This window comes from Carassius gibelio, chromosome B22 (genome assembly GCF_023724105.1).
Source record: "Carassius gibelio isolate Cgi1373 ecotype wild population from Czech Republic chromosome B22, carGib1.2-hapl.c, whole genome shotgun sequence".
NCBI lineage: Eukaryota > Metazoa > Chordata > Actinopteri > Cypriniformes > Cyprinidae > Carassius > Carassius gibelio.
Genome location: NC_068417.1, coordinates 28,181,905 through 28,200,650, shown reverse-complemented (window position 1 = coordinate 28,200,650; position 18,746 = coordinate 28,181,905). Strand labels below are relative to the sequence as shown.

The following is an 18,746-nucleotide window of genomic DNA, read 5'->3' as shown; positions in this document are numbered from 1 at the left end:
AAATTTCAGTTGGAGCCGCCTCTGTGATTGTCTCGACCCTCCATAGACACCTCAAGAACGTCTTGAGACACGTTTTACTAACCGTTTTTGACTAGAAATGCCATGCTAAAATGGTGGTAGCCCCTGAAAAATGGTTAGACATTGATTGAAACTGACTGATGAACTCTAGCAGTCAACCAAGGTCATAGGACAGATTTAGGTCAAAAAGAGAGAAGGGTTACCAAAACAAGAGAGAAATTTCTGTCATTCTTTACTTGCCTTCACGTTGTTCGAAACTTTTTTGACTTTCTTTATTCTGCAGAACACAAAAGAGGATATTGCACAAAATGAAAGCCAGTAGGGTCCCAGGTTGATGTTTTGGACGCCATTCACTTTTATTGTATGGATGATTAAAACGTTCCTCAAAATATAGTGTTTTGTGGTCACAAAAGAAAGAAAGTCACGTTGGAAGAAAGTGAGAATATGAATAAGATTTTGGGTGGACGAACAGTATTAATCTTTTACCAGTTCTATTGATTCAGACTTTTTAAAATAACTTATATAAAGTAGTATATAAAGTAGTTTAACTTAAACTAACTTTTACTAACTTCGTATAATAAAATGTAGACAGTCAACAAGTACCACTGCATAGCAATTTTTGTCCAACATTTTTGGACAAAATCCATTAATTTCAATAGGAATCCACGCAATCAGAAATTGAACATAAGGATAAAAGATTTCTCAAATTCTGATTTCGCTAATTTTGAAAGTGACTTCTGTGCTTTGTCCATTTCGACACTATTGACAATGGACCTTTTTTTAACCATGTGTGCCTTAAATGCCATTAACGTGATATATTAAACAAATGTAACCAAAATATGCAAACCATCCTTATCGATTTTTAATCAGCTATTTTTAAATTAAAATTATCTACATAATTCGCATTTCTAATGTAAAATGTAGAGGACACTGGTATAAAAAATGTTCTGCTCATGGCATCAACACTTGACTATGAGACTGGATGCATCTCAAGTCCCCGAGGCTTGGCTGTGGGGTCTCTTCCAAACACCTCTGAACAACACTGCATATAGTCACGGCACACAGCAGTTTCCCCTTTACTCTCGCTTTAAAGGAGCAAAAAAAGCAGTTCCCACATAGGTAAGCTCTAATTAAGCCGGCCCATCTTGTTTCCTTGATCTGAATCGATATGTCTACCCTTGTGCGAAGAGAGGGGAGATCAGTAATGCATGCGCAAAGGCTCATAACAGGTGCAAATATTCATTTCCTGAAACAGACCAAATAATTTGGAAGTCGGTTGGGATTGATTAACATTCGAGGGCTGGGACGGTTCAATATTTACGCCTTGGAGACCCCCAGCCCGGGCCAAATAATGGTGCATAAAACTGCAGCTATGTCTTAATTAAATGCAAGATAATAGGGGCAGGTTTTTCTTGTGAGCCAAGCAGTTTGGCACTGACGGGTTGTAAGTCATGTGGAAGATGTGAGGCCCAGCTCTAATCAATACACATATAAAGCAAGCGCATGTGTGTGCGGACACCCTTTGAAAACACATTGATGTGGCGATGCACATGTAGGAATTTATTTGCCGTGATTTGTGACAATGCGCGGCAGCTCTTCCCCGCTCGCTCAACGCGTTCGCTTCTTGTTGTCACCAAACACGCTCATTTAGATTTCGCTCAAAAGTGCAAAACCTTCCAATCAGCGCTGAGTGCTCTGATATTTTACAAATCTTGTGGAGAGGAGGAAGTGGGCCCGTGCAATGACCCTAATATTTAAGGGTTATTTCTTTTGCCCGCTGTCCTTTCATTCCACGAGACAGAAATCAAAAGCCTCACTTCTGGCACTTGAAACGGCAACCTCATTAGGAGCCTTAAGAGGCTTTCAGACTTTATCAGGTTTTAAAAGCCGCTGATATCTGTGGACACGGCGCAATGCAGCAGCGGGTTCATGCTTTTAAAGGGGAGTGAAAGGATGGCACTTTACCTTTAGCCCCACTAGCTTTTGTCATGCATTCAAGTCAGTTTGCCGAAATTCCAGCCATTCGGCTTCAATGTGTCGTGGCAGCAATTAGCTTTTATATCGTTGCTCTTTGTTCTTTATCTTTTACTACACATTACTTTATGATTAACTTTAAATTGCAAACAACTTTAAGTGTGATTGGCGATCGTTAGCCATTAGCGGCGTTATCTGAATGTCTACAAATGCTTTAGATAAGTAACGCAGGCAAGACTCTACATCTATGGATTTACTCTTGATAAGGCAAGACGAACTCGGTGTATTACCCTTGACAGATAAAGGGTTTTGTTTTGTGATTTTAGCAATATACTTGAAGCTCAATTGTGTAGTCTAATTTTTACCCTAATCACTGGCAATGAAATATTATCAGACCAAGACTTTATGGATTATGCTTTATGGATTGCACAGTTGCATCTGGCACTAAAAAAAACCCATCTCAGGTGAACCACGCATCCGTGAACTGTTTGTAAAAGTTTTCCCCCACGTTCAAAAAGCACAGACCGGCTGGAGTTGCCTTCGACAAAAGCTGTGGATGAAGTGATTGAGAATACACTGAGCTATAGCTACTTGTTTTCCTTCTCCATCTCACAACTCTTGCCTCTGTCCCGTCGGATTCCTCTCTTCCTCTACCTCTGCCAGAGCCTTATTACAAGCTGTCAGTTTATTGTAAAACATTAGGAAAGCAGAGGGACACTTGCTGTAACTGTCTTATCGATCTGGGGGATAGATTCTGTGATTTAACGCCCAAGCCTCCCATATTTCCACATTTTCAGCCTCCTATTAAAGCCTGTGCTTTCCTTTAGCTATTGATGTATCAACATTAACTGTTACAAGCAACTACAGAAAATCAATGACCAACTTTTATTACCGGCTGCATAACACGCTAGCTGGCTCACGCCCCGGTACTTAGCAGGCAAACCGGTCCCGAAACATGCCCTGCTCATGTCAGGTGTTTCTTAAGTGATATCTGCACTGGAAATATCAATCATACGAGCTCCATCTCCTTTCTGCCTGTTTGTGCAGATACTTGCCCCAGAACGGAGCGCTTGGGTGCCATTTTTATGATACCTGGCCTGCGATGCTACAAGATTCACCGCTAACAGCAACTATCAATATCCGTAATGTTCCGGACTTCTGCATTCGATTCGGTAGCCGCACCTTTAGCGATCATTCGCAGCTTTAACTAGCAATACACATATTCATTTCCAAGTATAATGAGCTTGTGCGCTATAAAATAATAATAGCTTGCTGCTTCTGTCTATCACTTGAATCGAAAGGGATGCATTTGAAAAGGAACGGCGTGGCAAAAACAGATCACCCTTAAAGATTTATGAGACCTGTGGTCCTGCCGGGACAAACATATACAGGCTTTGTTTTTCCGATCAATGGGCTGAAGTTCATTATTCACTCTCACCGCGGCCGTGCTTTGCGTTTTTGTGCATTGTAAAGGGGCCTTGTTGTTGTTGCATGTGCATATCTGAGGTTTTTCTCCCGTTTCTTCTTTCTTACGTGACTTGAGGTCTCACTAGCTGGTCTACGGGTGCAGCGCTACCCCATTCCATGGCAATTAAATTCTGCAATTTTTCTTAGCCTGCGTAGAGAGCCCGCTAGCCCAGGACCTTCAGTCCAGCGGGGGAGACGCGAGCTGCCGTGGATGTGATAGGATGGATCTATTGATCAGGGAGCCGCCAGGTCTTATTTAAACATTGCACACAAACACTGATAAGGGCATTACACAAGCTCTAACATAAACTCCCCCTGTCATTTTTCAATCGATTTCATAGAAAGAGTTCTGTGCAATGGACATCTTTAAAAGTGACCCGGTCACAGCAGAAGAAAACACTCAGCCCCCATGAGCACTCGGGTCAAACATACACCACACAGCTGAGGAGATGTGCCCCTTGAAGACAGTACTGTCTGAATGATTTGTAAGCTGTTTGTGTACAAATAAATATTTTATATTTATGTGTTTTTTTTTTAATAATTCTATCATTTTCAGTTTTCAGATCTCATACTGTAGGTATTGTCAATGGCATACAATTATAAAAAGGCAAATATATATTTATATTAAATATATATAAAACAATTAAATATGTATATTTATAATGAAAAATATCAATAATAAACATTAATAATACTGTACAATATACATTGAATTATATTGTACCTTAAAAAGGTTTTTGCCCCCTTCATGTTTTGAAAAGAGTAAGAAAGAGACTGCGCAAAAACAAGAACACAAAGGCTCGTCTCACATTTGGCCCAAAAATATCTTGATTATGCCCAAAACTTTTGGGCAAATATTCTGTGGACTGATGCAACAAAAGTTGAACTTTTTGTAATGTGTGTCCCATTACATGTGGCATAAAACCAACACAGCATTTCATAAAAAGACCATCATAGCAACAGTCAAACATGGTGGTGGTTGTGTGATGGTCTGGGTCTGATTTGCAGCTTCAGGACCTGGACGACTTGCTATAATTGATGAAAACATGAATTCTGCGCTCTATCGGAAAATCCTAGGAATGTCCGGCCATCAGTTTGTGACCTCAAGCTGAAGCACACATGGGTCCTGCAGCAGGACAGTGATCCCAAACACACCAGAAAGTCCAGCTCTGAATGGCTGAAGAAAAACAGAATCAAGTTTCTTGAGTGGCCAAGTCAAAGTCTGGACATCCGATTGAGATGCTGTGGCATGACCTTAAACAGTCCTTTCTTGCTCGAAAACCCCTCCAATCTGGCTGAATTTAAACAATTCTGCAAAGAAGAGTGGGCCAAATCTCCTACATAGCGATGTGAAAGACTGCTTGACTACAGTTGATGCTGAAAAGTGTGCCACAACCAGTTATTAGATTTAGGGGGCAATTACTTTATCACATAGGGCCAGGCAGGTTTGGACAGTTTTTTTCCCCCTGCATTTTGTACTTACTCAGGTTATCTTTCTTTAGTATTAAAATTAGTTTGATGATCTGAATCATTCAAGTGTGAAAAGAAAAAAGAACTTAACTAAGTTTACCATCAGCGTATGTATATATATATATATATATATATATATTCAAGTTCAATTAATCAGTATATCAATAAATAAAAATATATAATGCCAATGTATAAATAATGTATAAAAATATTTTATCTCAAATTGTAATACATAATTTATAATGCATAATATAAAAAAAACAAAAAAGTAATAATAATAATAATGCCTAGCTGACTGTACATTCTTTTTAAATTAAAAATTATAGTTATGTAGTATACATTTGAATTGTGTGTAAATATATATACTGCTGTCTTATACCTATATATATATGTGTGTGTGTGTGTCGTGTTTAATGAGCTGCCAGTTCTTTTCCTGTTATTTTACATATTTATTTTTGACAGTGTTTTGATATATATATATATATATATATATATATATATATATATATATATATATATATATATATATATATATATATATATATATATATAAAATATTGATTTATTTATATATTAAACAACAGAATGCCACAACTGACCAATAATAACAATGTAATTAGAGAATCGTATTATAATAAATATACTTCATTATAAAGCAGTACTTCATTACATGTACAAGCTAAGTACACCAGATAAACTAACTTTTATATAAAAAAAGTATTCTAATTATAAAATCTTTCTCACCGATACTTCGAGAGAGCAGCTAAGCCCTAAAACCGTCCCCTGTAACTCGAGTCTGCTGTTAAACGTGATGGCACAAATGAGCCGACAGGTGCTGCGACCATGTCTCTTGTTCCCCTTTTCATCCACCTCTCCTTCCTCCCCCCATCATTGTATTTAAAGCAACAAAGCCGAGGAATGCCTGCACCGCCTTCTTGGAAAAAATGCCCCATCATCAGTCTTCCTGTAACATAAACCTGTGCAGATAGCATGGAGCTGGACGGGTGTCACACTACAGGGACAATTATAGAAATGAGAATTCATCTAAACATTGTCTCACTTGGGGGCGAAGGTTTAACAAGAACTGCAGGAGAGACGTGAGGTCACTAAGAGATGTGGGCAAGGGCCATGTGTTGTCCATCAACAGTGGGAATGCTGGGAAGTGTGGCCGAATGGGGAGTTGTCTATTCCTGGTGTTTTCCATGCTTGGAGACCGTCTTGTCGGACTATTATGTGTCTGGTTGCCATTCTTATGACAGTATGGACAATGTGATTGAGGACTGGAAATGATGGAGAGGAGGAGGGGCTTAACGAGTTAGAGCATGTTTAGGGTGATGGAGTTACCTTCAAATGTTTGCGCCATTCATCTAGATTTGTTACTCTTCACGTTCAGCTTCAGATTTATGCTCTACCATGGCTTTAGTTGGCCTAAAAGAAAAAAGAGACAGTAAAATAAGTAGTTTGTGCAAAAACTTGCTATTGTGCTGCTTAAAGCATTGCTGAGACTGCAACACATATATAAAAAATGTATATATATTTTATTTTATAATATTTTACATATTTGCAAAACAAAATCACTATATATATATATATGGATTTAAAAAAATAGCCATTATTATTATTTCTTAATATTTTTTATATATATAAAATGCATTACAAGATTAGAAATGTATTTTTCTTGCTTCAATTTTGTAGTGTATTTTGGCATTTGCAGGACCATATTGAATATTTCCTATGTCTACAACATACATGCAGCATATATTCTGCAAATATTTTGGTGTGATAAAATCTTTTTTCTTTTATGAGAACGAAATCATTCATCATCAAGCAGTTGTCTGAGCAATATGGGAACTTAAAATGTGCTTGATTTTATGTATTTAATCTCTGAGTGCTTCACGTCTTGTGATATTTTATTACTTTCATCCTTCTTGCTAGCAGTTAAGCTAAAGCTCCACAAATTACCTTGCTTTGACAGGAAGCTTACAAACACATCATGTAACATTACCCTCGAGGTAAAGGAGACTGCATCTTCTAAGTGCAATGAATTAAACCAGAATTTACATTCACATCTGTCAAAACACAGAAGCAGCTTTAGCATGCATGTGAGAGAAAGACCAAAACTGAGAAAAAACACCATCGTTTGGGTCAACACATGCAAGATTAGATGGCTACTTATTTACCCAAAACAAACACTGTGATGGTCAAACATGAATATAAAAAAATGGGAAAAAGTGGTCATATAAAAGGAGGAAAATTCATGCTATGGGTTAACTGTCCTTCACTCAGGAAATATACATCCCCAGGCACTGTGTTGAATTATTAATTCAAATTTGTCCAAAAAAGAAGGTGGGGGGTGGGGGGGGGCTTAGAAGGGGAAAGGAGAGAGATATTGATAGAGGCTTGGCTTTAATGACCTCATTAGGTGTGTGGTTTCCACTAAGGGCAGGATCTGGACTGCAGGTGGAGTTTTTGGGGGGGGGATACTTGACCCTTGAATGATTTTCTGTCACTTTATGATAAACAAGAAGAGCTCAACGCGCCTCCCCATTTCTGCACATGCAATCAGCTGGCACGAAAACGTGTTGAATGCAAATATAAAGATGCTCAGAGACGATCGTGAGAAGATAAACATGGACAGGAAGGAGTCTTAGAAACCCGTTTGGCTGTTCAGAAATGACCTGCCTCTCAAAATTATGCTTTTCCAGACACTTTTTTACAAAAATGAGATGCATAGATATGTAGACAGACAGACAGACAGATAGATAGATAGATAGATAGATAGATAGATAGATAGATAGATAGATAGATAGATAGATAGACTCAGCTAACTCTTGATAGAGAGTTTCATTTATTAGCATCCAAACACAGAGAGTTTTATCATGATCATTATCATGGGTTCAGCCCACACCCTGAACCTGCGAGCTCCTGACAGTGATTGCGCCAAAAGATAAGCAGATGTAAATATATTTTCCCTTACCTTAAGAGCAGGCAGAGTGCCTTTCAGCTAGCATTTGTAACAAGAAACGTTTGCCCCAGCTTCTCGTGTTTATTTCATCACACCTAAGGCGTTTTATACCCTCCCTCCCCGCGTCAAGTGCGCAGCATCTAAACCATCCTTGGGCGACCGGGACGTCTCTTCTACCTGCTCAGCACCGCTATGACGGGCCTACATTTGACTTAATATATCCCCAACTGTACCAGTCCTGTTTAATTCCCTTTCATAGCAGTCAGAGGTGACCAGGGATGAGCAGATTGAGCCCTCCACGTCCCTCCTGGCTTTACGTGGCTTAGTCAGGAAGAAGAAACAAGCGATGAGCTCATTGATATGCAATGTTAAAGAGAATAAAGTTTAGATGGATCACCGTTGCGACTGATTTTTTTCATCCAAAAGCTCTCAGAATTTCTCCAAACCACCCAAACAGAAGTAAAACGCACTGAGTAAATATTATCACCAGTGACTAGGTGGACATTGGCCACAAGCAGAGCTTCAGGGGCCGGATTAGATGAAAAACGAGTGTTTGGAGGTCAGCGGAGTTCATGCACCACCCCACTTCCTGATTGGTGCAAACCTGGAAGAAGTTAATGATGAATAAAGATGAAATTTTGCCATGTTTGACTGACTATATGATTATAGCACGCTGTAAAGTCAAAGGTAGGGAGATGTTTTGCTATCTGAAACTCTTTGTACATGGTCATAAAATTTTGCAAATACACAATACTGTCTGGAATTGCCCTGCTTTTAAACAATATTTGTTTCTGATTAGCTTCCAACAGGAAGTCATTCATTATACTGACATCAGCCTTCTAGAAATGTCAATGGTTTCATCATTTGCCTTTCAAATGTGGTATTATGATTTAATTGCACATTGACTAAACTATTAGTGGTGAAATTCCATATCCTTGTATATCTTTATATGCAATATTGTAATCAATATGCCATTAATGTAGTGAGTTGATGTACAAGTTTATGTATGGCGAATGCGGTCTTGCTATATTTGTGCATCCATGTCTGTGTACAAATGAACCTCACAAGGGCTTTGGGGGGTTGCCAGCATGAATTTCTCGTGGAATGGTCTTTTTTCACTTAAAAAATCCTTTCTAATTAAAAAGCATCCCAGCATATCACAAGGCGAGGGGTGGTGCGGGGGGTGTCTGCGAGTGTATTTGTGGGGTCGTCTAGCATGAGCGCTAGTCAAATGGACAATGTATTCCTCAGGACCTAAGGGTTTAGAGGCAGGCTACATCCCAGCCCTAGTGCACACTAAGGCTGTTTCATGAAAAAAAAAAAGAAGAGAAAAAGTTGATAATTAGTCCCACAGTGGCTAAATGTTGAGATAGAAAATAAGAGTGCTTACCATGCGATGCTTGAACCTGAATGGATAACTGCTGCTTGTACATTTTTGTTGTTTTTTTTGGTATCTGTCAGCAGGGCATGATTAAGCGTTTCTTGTTGTGGATAAATTAAGCAAACACGTTAATTCTCTCCTCACAACCTGTATCTCTTGCTTGGGCCGGAAGAGATCAAGCCATTGTCATCGATCAGTTGACTCTTTTAACCCCTCCCTGCGCTTTGGTTTTTCATGTTCAAACGCAGCCCCACAATAATTAGACTTTTTTTTTGACTAATTGGACTTTTTTTGGCAGATACAGACAGACAGACAGACAGACAGACAGATAGATAGATAGATAGATAGATAGATAGATAGATAGATAGACAGATAGGTAGACAGACAGATAGACAGATATAATTCCATTTCACACTGCGATTTTGTAAAATACACAGGAAATGTGTCCCAGCAATTGTTCCCGGGTCGCTTGATTTTGCCCCTTTCACACTGCCAGTGATTACCCGGAATATGTGGGTGCTTTCAGACACAACCCGTAAAGGTCCCGTAAAGACACGTGACGTGATGTGTAATGTACGAGTCGAAAACGTTAGGCACATTAACTTTCACTTAAACTGGTGAATGATCTCAGCTTTAGTGTGGATAGTGAGGAACTAACTTATCTCTGCTTCATTACAGTTTGCACATATATTTTAGTCGCGAACGTTGATCTTCCTTCAAAACAGCCGGTAAAAGAGTTGTGCGATAACGTGCATCATCACTGCGACACAGCATTAGATTTGGCTTTTGTTCACACAGAGCACGTCCCGTGACTGAACCCGGCAATGTTACTAGGTCCCCGACCCGGGTTCAATGCCGGAATCAATCCCGGGACAAGTTTGCGTTCACACAGAAGGCAATCCGCCAATGTTCCGGCAATTTTCCGGGACCAACGTGCAGTCTGAAAGGGGCTATAGATAGACAGACTCAGACAGACAGACAGATATAGATAGACAGACTCAGACAGACAGACAGATATAGATAGACAGACTCAGACAGACAGACAGATATAGATAAACAGACTCAGACAGACAGATATAGATAGAGAGACTCAGACAGACAGACAGATATAGATAGACAGACTCAGACAGACAGACAGATATAGATAGACAGACTCAGACAGACAGACAGATATAGATAAACAGACTCAGACAGACAGATATAGATAGACAGACTCAGACAGACAGACAGATATAGATAGACAGACTCAGACAGACAGACAGATATAGATAAACAGACTCAGACAGACAGATATAGATAGAGAGACTCAGACAGACAGACAGACAGACACAGATAGACAGACTCAGACAGACAGATATAGATAGACAGACTCAGACAGATATAGATAAACAGACACAGATAGACAGACTCAGACAGAAGACAGATATAGATAGAGAGACTCAGACAGACAGATATAGATAGAGAGACTCAGACAGACAGACAGACAGACACAGATAGACAGACTCAGACAGACAGATATAGATAGACAGACTCAGACAGATATAGATAAACAGACACAGATAGACAGACTCAGACAGAAGACAGATATAGATAGAGAGACTCAGACAGACAGACAGATATAGATAGACAGACTCAGACAGAAGACAGATATAGATAGACAGACTCAGACAGACAGACAGATATAGATAGAGAGACTCAGACAGACAGATATAGATAGACAGACTCAGACAGAAGACAGATATAGATAGACAGATTCAGACAGACAAACAGACAGACAGATATAGATAGACTCAGACAAACAGACAGACAGATATAGATAGACTCAGACAGACAGATATAGATAGACAGATTCAGATAGACAGATATAGTTAGATATAGTTAGACAGACTCAGACAGTCAGACAGATTCAGACAGACAGATATAGATAAACAGACTCCGATGGACAGACAGATATAGATAGACAGATTCAGACAGACAGATATAGATAAACAGACTCAGACGGACAGACAGATATCGGACCGACTGTTCAAGTTTTTCCATCACTCTTGCGCTGCACTTGAGAGGCTTCCTTAACATCTCACCCTCAAAAACAGCTTGACTGACAGGTCTGTGTTTGTTTACCGCTTTTCCATGGGCTAAAATAACCCGTCTGGAGCTGAAGAATTGTAATTGGTCATCTTCTGGTTAAGCCCTCCCCCTTCCTTGTCCTGATTGTGCCTGCTGGTGTCACCCAGGGGTCAAACATCCTCACCAGCACCATGAAGGACTTGCAGCTTGTTCTACAGACCTCATTACATTGCTGATGGAGTCACTTCCCCTACACCCCTTCTTTTTTTTTTCTTTTTTTTTTTTGTCGGCCGAGGCAGTCTTGATTATTTTTAGGGGAAAAGAGAGCAGGCAGAGAAGTGTCAGCTGGCTCATTAGATATGGCTGGGTGGGTCCGAGTGCTTTCACAATCGTTCGGACCCCAGCAGTCTCCATTAGGAGAGACTACAGCGGGATGGCCACGCTCCTGTTCAACCCCGGGTCAAAGGGATAAATAAAAGATCGCATGAGGTGGCCCCTCAAAACCTGATTAAATAGAGCCACACGCCAGGGATTTATTAGCAGCTCCTGCCGCCACAGAAGCATCTGAAACACAGGAACACATGCAGCTCACCGCAACACATTAACACGCCATAAATTAAAGACATGACAAGGAAAAATCTGATGAAAAACTAAGAGGCATTTAAGATCTCGATCCCTAGTGATCTGTTTCCCCCAAATTAATGAGCTTTCTCATCAAAATCTCCAGAGATTTTAAGCATGGAATAAAAAATATATATGGACCTACCATTCAGAAGTTTGGAATAATTACAGTTTTTTATGTTTTTGAAAGAAGGATTTAATGCTGATAAAGGCTGCATTTATTTGATCAATAATACCACAATGCAGTGCAATATAATGGGCAATATTATTACCATTTAAAATAACATGTAAAAATGTAATGTATTCCTGTAATGCAAAACAGAATTCATTCTAATATTCTGACTTGGAGCTTTAAGAAACATTAGTTTTAATCAGTGCTGCTTAATATTTTTGTGGAAAAAAATTATATATTACAGTATCAAAAAATTCAATCGAATGAATACTTTTATTCAGCTAGGATGCATTAAACAGACATTTTAAATGCTGCCTTTTTTAAAATCAAAGAATCCTGAAATCCTGGTTACTGGTTTCCACAAAAATATGAAGCAGCAGCATCTGTTTTCATCACTGATAATAATAAGAAGAACCATTATTAATAACTGAACTCCAATAATAATTGAGCACAAATCTGCATATTACAATGATTTCTGAAGGAAAACTACATTTTACAGTATATTCAAATAGAAAACAGCTATTTTAAATTGCAGTATTTCACAGTATTACTGCATTTTGGCTTTAAATAAGCACAGCCTTGGTGAGCATATGAGTCTTCAAGACGAAAAAAAAAAGTGTATATAACCTCAACCCACATTTTAGTAATACCAAAATTGTCTTTATCTCATCTTTCTTCAGACGTCAAGAACCTGGAGAACTTCCACCTGGTGGAGAGCGTCCAGGAACAGGTCAACGCGGCGCTGCTGGACTACGTCATGTGCAACTATCCTCAGCAGACGGACAAGTTCGGCCAGCTCCTGCTGCGGCTGCCGGAGATCCGGGCCATCAGCCTGCAGGCCGAGGAGTATCTGTACTACAAACACCTGAACGGTGACGTGCCCTGTAACAATCTACTCATAGAGATGCTGCACGCCAAACGTGCCTGAGGACCGTCTCCACACCAGCATCATCACCAGACAACACCAGCCTTCGACCGATGCACACTCACTGCATGGGTTTGGGCCAGACTCTTTGGATCTGAGAACCCCATAGCGAGGGTTTGGCGAAGGGCAGATGCATTTCTGGTAAAGACATGAATCCAGAATCCAGAGTTATGACCTCTAGGCTGCGGATTTGTCGTAGTATTGTCAAACCATGACTGTCAGTCGTTATTTGTTGTGTGTGCAGCTGATCGAATCCTCCACCTTACACTCAGACTTGAGGTGGTGGGTTTAAGATGACTGGGAAAGGACTGGGCGCTCTTTCAAGACTGGTTTGCCAGCATTGACCCAAAGTTTCCATTAGGACCTGGCCATGTGGCCTGCCTTTGTCTGTTTTAAGGCACACAAGCTGGGCCAGAGCCGGTAGGTGGAGGTAAGATGGACAACCAGACATTGCCTGCATTTGCCCCTACTAAGACTTGATTCCAACCCCTCACCAAAAAGAAAAAAACCTCTTTTCAAATGGGCAGCCATTTCTTCTTCTTTGTCACTGTGAGGCTGCTTTAACCAATATTTTCTCACCAAAAATGGAAAAGGATGAATATCACAAAATCTGTCAAGAACATGTCCGGGTCATATTCAATCTCAAAATCATAAGAAAGAAATGAGAAATGATTGATGTGTAATATTTGGTCCAAAGGCTCAAAAAAATATATAGTAAATTATTCTGAATACTGAATAAAAGGTAATTTTGTAGGTAAATGTACTAAATGCGGTCATGAAAATAAGAATTAATAATTATTAGACATTTTATTAATTTATTTTTTTAAAAATCAGACAAAAAAAAAAATATTTTGGAGATAAATGTGCTAAATTGTCATGACAATTAACAAAAATATAACAATTCACAATTAAACTGAATTTTGGGAATACAATTCTAAATTGTTATAAAAGTAACAATTAATAATCGTTAATTTTATAATTATTTTAATGAAAATAGTTCATATTAAAAATATATTTTTTAGGTAAATGTGCTAAATTGACCAGACATAAACATTTAATAGATAATTAATAATAAACTAAAGTTTAGGACTACAAATGCCTAACTGTCATGGTAATATAAATTAATAATTATTAACAATTAACAAAAGAACGCAACTATAAAACCTTAATAAAAATAATTTCTTATTTTTTGATTTGTGGGATGCATTGTGACCTGGAAATGTATTTACTAAGATTCTCCCTCAATAACTCACAACACACATTTTTTTCTATTTATTAGTGTAGATTTTTCTGCTCGATCGGAACATTTTGCAGTTTGTTCATTAACAAATGTGAATACGAATATAGCGCAAAGCCAGTATAAAGAAATACAGCCTCAGTCAACACAAGACCAAAGCCTGCAGAGAACAAAAAAAGAGAAAGAAAAAAAAACAACCGTAACTATCAGTATTAATAATTTGTGATGTCACAGTCATGTGAGTCTTGCCTTATTTCGTTTCCATGCTAGCTAACCGTGCTGATGTGAATTACGATATGTAAAATAAAAAGTACATATATATAACGTATTAATGTTCTACAATTGAAAAGAAATGAGGTGTTTACATTCATGTGGTCATGTGGGAGATAACTGTGATGCGTTCAATTGCAAAGCAATGATTTCATATAAAAACGAAACAATGTTCAGAAAAGATTATTCCTCGTTTGCTTTCTTAGGTGTGTACAGTTTTCATCTTTCTTAACCAGTACTTAATTATGTCGTGAGACACTAAATCAGAGAGAAATCTCACTTAATTCTGAGTTTCGAAATGTGTTTTTTTTTTATTGTGCTTTTTCTGTGGACATCTGTTTTATACGTTCTACGTTTGAAATGTACGTCACTGGTTAAGCTTAATTTATTGATCTGGTTTCATCCATGTGTTCCTGCACAGTGGGGTGGGGTCATGACTAAATGTATTTGTTTACTGTAGCACGTTTTTAAACATGTAGATACGAGATGCAGTTGCGGAGCTAAATGGTGATTGAGTGATTCACATTAAATAAGCATCAGTCCTGCCACTGTAATATATCAAGAGCTGTACTGAAGGGATCCGGTGTGACTGACTGGTGCATCTTTCCTATCGTGAGGTTTCACTGAATGTTTTCATGATAGCGTCTGTGTTCTATACCAAAGACAGCGTCTGTCCTTCACCTGTACTTACCTGTTTGCTTCACAATGAACGGATGAGAGCTTTGATAATTGGGGACTGCCGTTGTTTTTCCTGAACGCTTCATTTGACTGTATTTTATAAAATTGGTGTTCACGTCAACATGAAATCAAAATGGATCCAATTTACTTCCATATCTATCAGTTGGTGTCACCTAGGGCAGAAAATGGCCAATATTATTATGTTAAAAAGAAAATAATTGAGGAAATGAGAGCAAAACAAAACAAAAAGCAAAGTAAAGCAAAGCAAAAGAAGGAAATGAAAGCAAAACTAAAAAAGCAAAGTGAAGCGAAGCAAAAGCAGAGGAAAAGAAAGCAAAACAAAAGGAGAAGGAAAAAAAAAAAGCAAAGCAAAATAAAAGAAGTAAAAGTAAGCAAAACAAAACAAAAGCAGACAAAATGAAAGCGAAACAAAGCAAAAGCAGAGGAAATGAAAGCAAAACAAAAAAGAAGGAAAAGAAAGCAAAACAAAGCAAAAGCAGAGGAAATGAAAGCAAAACAAAAGAAAAGAAGGAAAAGAAAGCAAAACAAAACAAAATGCAGAGGAAAGGAAACCAAAAGCAACGCTATACAAACAAAGGCTTGAAAATATAAAAATGCAATTAGTTGTGAAACAAAACAAAAGCAGTGGAACAGATAAACAAACAAAACAAAAGCAGAGGAACAGATAAACAAACAAAACAAAAGCAGAGGAACAAAAAATAAAACAAAGCAAAGCAAACAAAACAAAAGCAGCGGAACAGGTAAACAAACAACAAAAATCAAACAAAACAAAAGCAGCAGAACAGAAATGAAAAACAAACACAAAACCAAAGAGAAGCAAAACTAAATGAAAGCAAAAAAAAAAGTTAAAGCAAAAACAAAACAAGCTCATGTAAAAAAACTAAATAAAACAGGAAATGAAAACAGAGTACAAAAAGCAAAATGAAGCCAAACAAAACAAATAAAGGTTAAGCAGAACACAGAAAAACAAGCAGTCAATTAATTAAAACTTAAGATTAATATTCTAAATGGTACTGTTATTAATTGCAAATGATGATAATATTTTTTTTAGAATCCTAGAATCGTCAGACATTAAGATGCTCTTTTGACGACAAACTTGGCCTTCAGCCTTTATTTTCCTGTGAAAAATCTCAAAAGTAAGTGCTTGTGTTTCAGAAGAGAATTTCCCGAAACCCTTTGCAAACTCACATTCAGCTCTATTTTGACATGTGACGGCCAGTTTTCACCAAAAGTATTGCCACAATTTTTCAGATGAAATTACCTGCTTTAAGTGGAAAAATGTCAAAATACGGAAGTAAATCGGGTCTCAAATGTCATTTCATGTTGACTGTAAAAGGTCAAAAAGTATGGTCCACGCAGTAAAAAAACAAAAACATGTTAAGGTGACTGTTGTATCACACCTGAAATGAAATGTGTTGATTTAAAAAGCAATGAAAATGGCCACCATGGTGACTTATCCCAATCATCAGACCATTTTTTTTAACAAACATGATGTTACACACCTTATCAATGTACATGATTTCAGTCAAAGATACTGTAGAAAGTATTTTGTATGAGCACAACTGCTTTAATCAACATTTGCTGCATGGCATCTACGCCCTCATTTGTACATAAGGCCACTTCTTTATGGATTCTAGGGAAATTGGTTTGTAGTTGCTTCGTTTTGTGACTCTACTGTGTTGTGTGTTGATCAGACCGACAATCTTAAGAAATCCAGTGCCCCTCGTTTCTCATTTTGTTCCCCATCACCGGAAGTCCTGCAGCTGCTTTGGATGTCTGCTTACCTGCCTGAATGTTTGGATTGGGATTCTCTCATTTGTGCGCTGGAAGCCGCAGTCAGACCCACATCTCGGATGTCACCTCTTGCCATAAAGAGTTTCCATACAAGCTCTTTCCGTCATATTTTAATAAATTACTATTATGCCATAAGTTGCTGTTTTATTTATATTTCTGGTATTGATGATCATCGAACACGTTTCACCCTAATAATCAAACAAACATGAACACTTGATTCAAATTCAAGAATAGGAAAATTATTTGAAGAGCACGTACCTGATGCTGTTACACTCATAAACTGCATATTATTTACAGCAAAGATTAATTATAGCCTATTCGAGATGAAACCTGTACAAAATAGAGTAAATCTTCAATAAAACATTCAAAGTAGTAAGACTGTTTGTCACAAATGAACATATTGTAGTTTTTAGTCAAGACAAATGACAAAATATGTAGACTTATTAAAGGGATAGCTCTCCCTGTCATCATTTACTTTCAAGTTAAAACCAAAAAGACATTCTGAAGAGTGTTGGTGATCAAATAGTTGATGGTAGCCATTGACTTCCATAGCATTATTGTCCAGACTATGGAAGTCGATGGCTACCGTCAACTGTTTGGTTACCAACATCGTTCAAATGATCTTATTTTGTGCTCAACAGAAGAAACTCAAACAGGCTAATGGAAGCAAAACAAAAGCAGAGGAAAGGAAAACAAAAAGCTAATTAAAGCAAAACAAAATAAAATGCCAAACAAAAATCAAAGTGGAGCAAAACAAAAGCAGAGGAACAGAAGGGAAAACAAACAAAACAAAAGCAAAGAAAAGCAGGATTAAATAAAGGCAGAAAAAGTTTTGGGTGAACTATCACTTTAAGGATATCATTTACACACTTTCTGCACTTTGCCAAAACACAAGACGTGAAGAATTGCTTCAATGAAGACACATGTCCGTGTTCGAGGAGTGAGGAGGTGAATATTGGGATGTCAGTTCGGCCTCCATGGGTACGTTCAGACTGTATTCGTTTGGAAGCTGTCTTTAGGTTTTCTCAAGTCCTCCTGAAAGAATGAGAAATAAGAAATAATACAGAGAAAACAACACATTCTAGCATAATTTTCACCCCCAAAAAATTGCAATTTAGCATACTTTCACAAAAATAATAGTCTTTAAAATAATATTCAAAATGCACACTTAAGTGCATTTTATTTGCAATTTTTGAAGTTTCAATTTATAAGAAATGCAATTGTTTGAACTTAAAAGTGTTCTTTTGCATATCAGAACAGACCTTTGGCCTGTAAACAATTCCTAAATGTGGCAAAGCGTATACTAACATTTCATCGAATATCAACATTATGATTTCCACAGTGATATAGAGATATTTATAAACCAAAACTGCCTTATACTAAATCACACAAGCACAAAACCATATTTTCAAATTATTGCAAAATTGATTGAGCTGCATACCAAATTCTTCACGAGCACATATTTGGGCTGTTTTAAATCTAAAATAGAAAGCATATTCTTGGGCAAGAGCCCTAAACCAACACAACCGCACGATTTACTGAAGCCCTTCATTTTGAGAGGCGTCCTGCTGAGCGACTGTGAGAACCGACTGCAGCAGTGACAGATTCATTCAGACCGCTCCAATCCATCAATACAGCAGTCAGTCAAAAACAACACAAAAACAACAAGAGATCTAGATTGGATTA

The 18,746-nt window shown here is 38.0% G+C and overlaps 1 protein-coding gene across 2 annotated transcripts in view; it reads left to right on the top strand.

The window, feature by feature from the left end:
- The window catches only part of LOC127988077 (nuclear receptor subfamily 5 group A member 2), a 57,832-nt gene extending 40,637 nt beyond the window's left edge, over window positions 1–17,195 (top strand). For both annotated transcript variants that reach the window (XM_052590593.1, XM_052590592.1), the window contains exon 7: window positions 12,816–17,195. In XM_052590593.1, the coding sequence (XP_052446553.1) occupies window positions 12,816–13,063 (248 nt within the window). In that variant the 3' untranslated portion in view covers window positions 13,064–17,195. The remainder of the gene's footprint in view (window positions 1–12,815) is intronic.
- The last annotated feature ends 1,551 nt before the right edge of the window (window positions 17,196–18,746 follow it).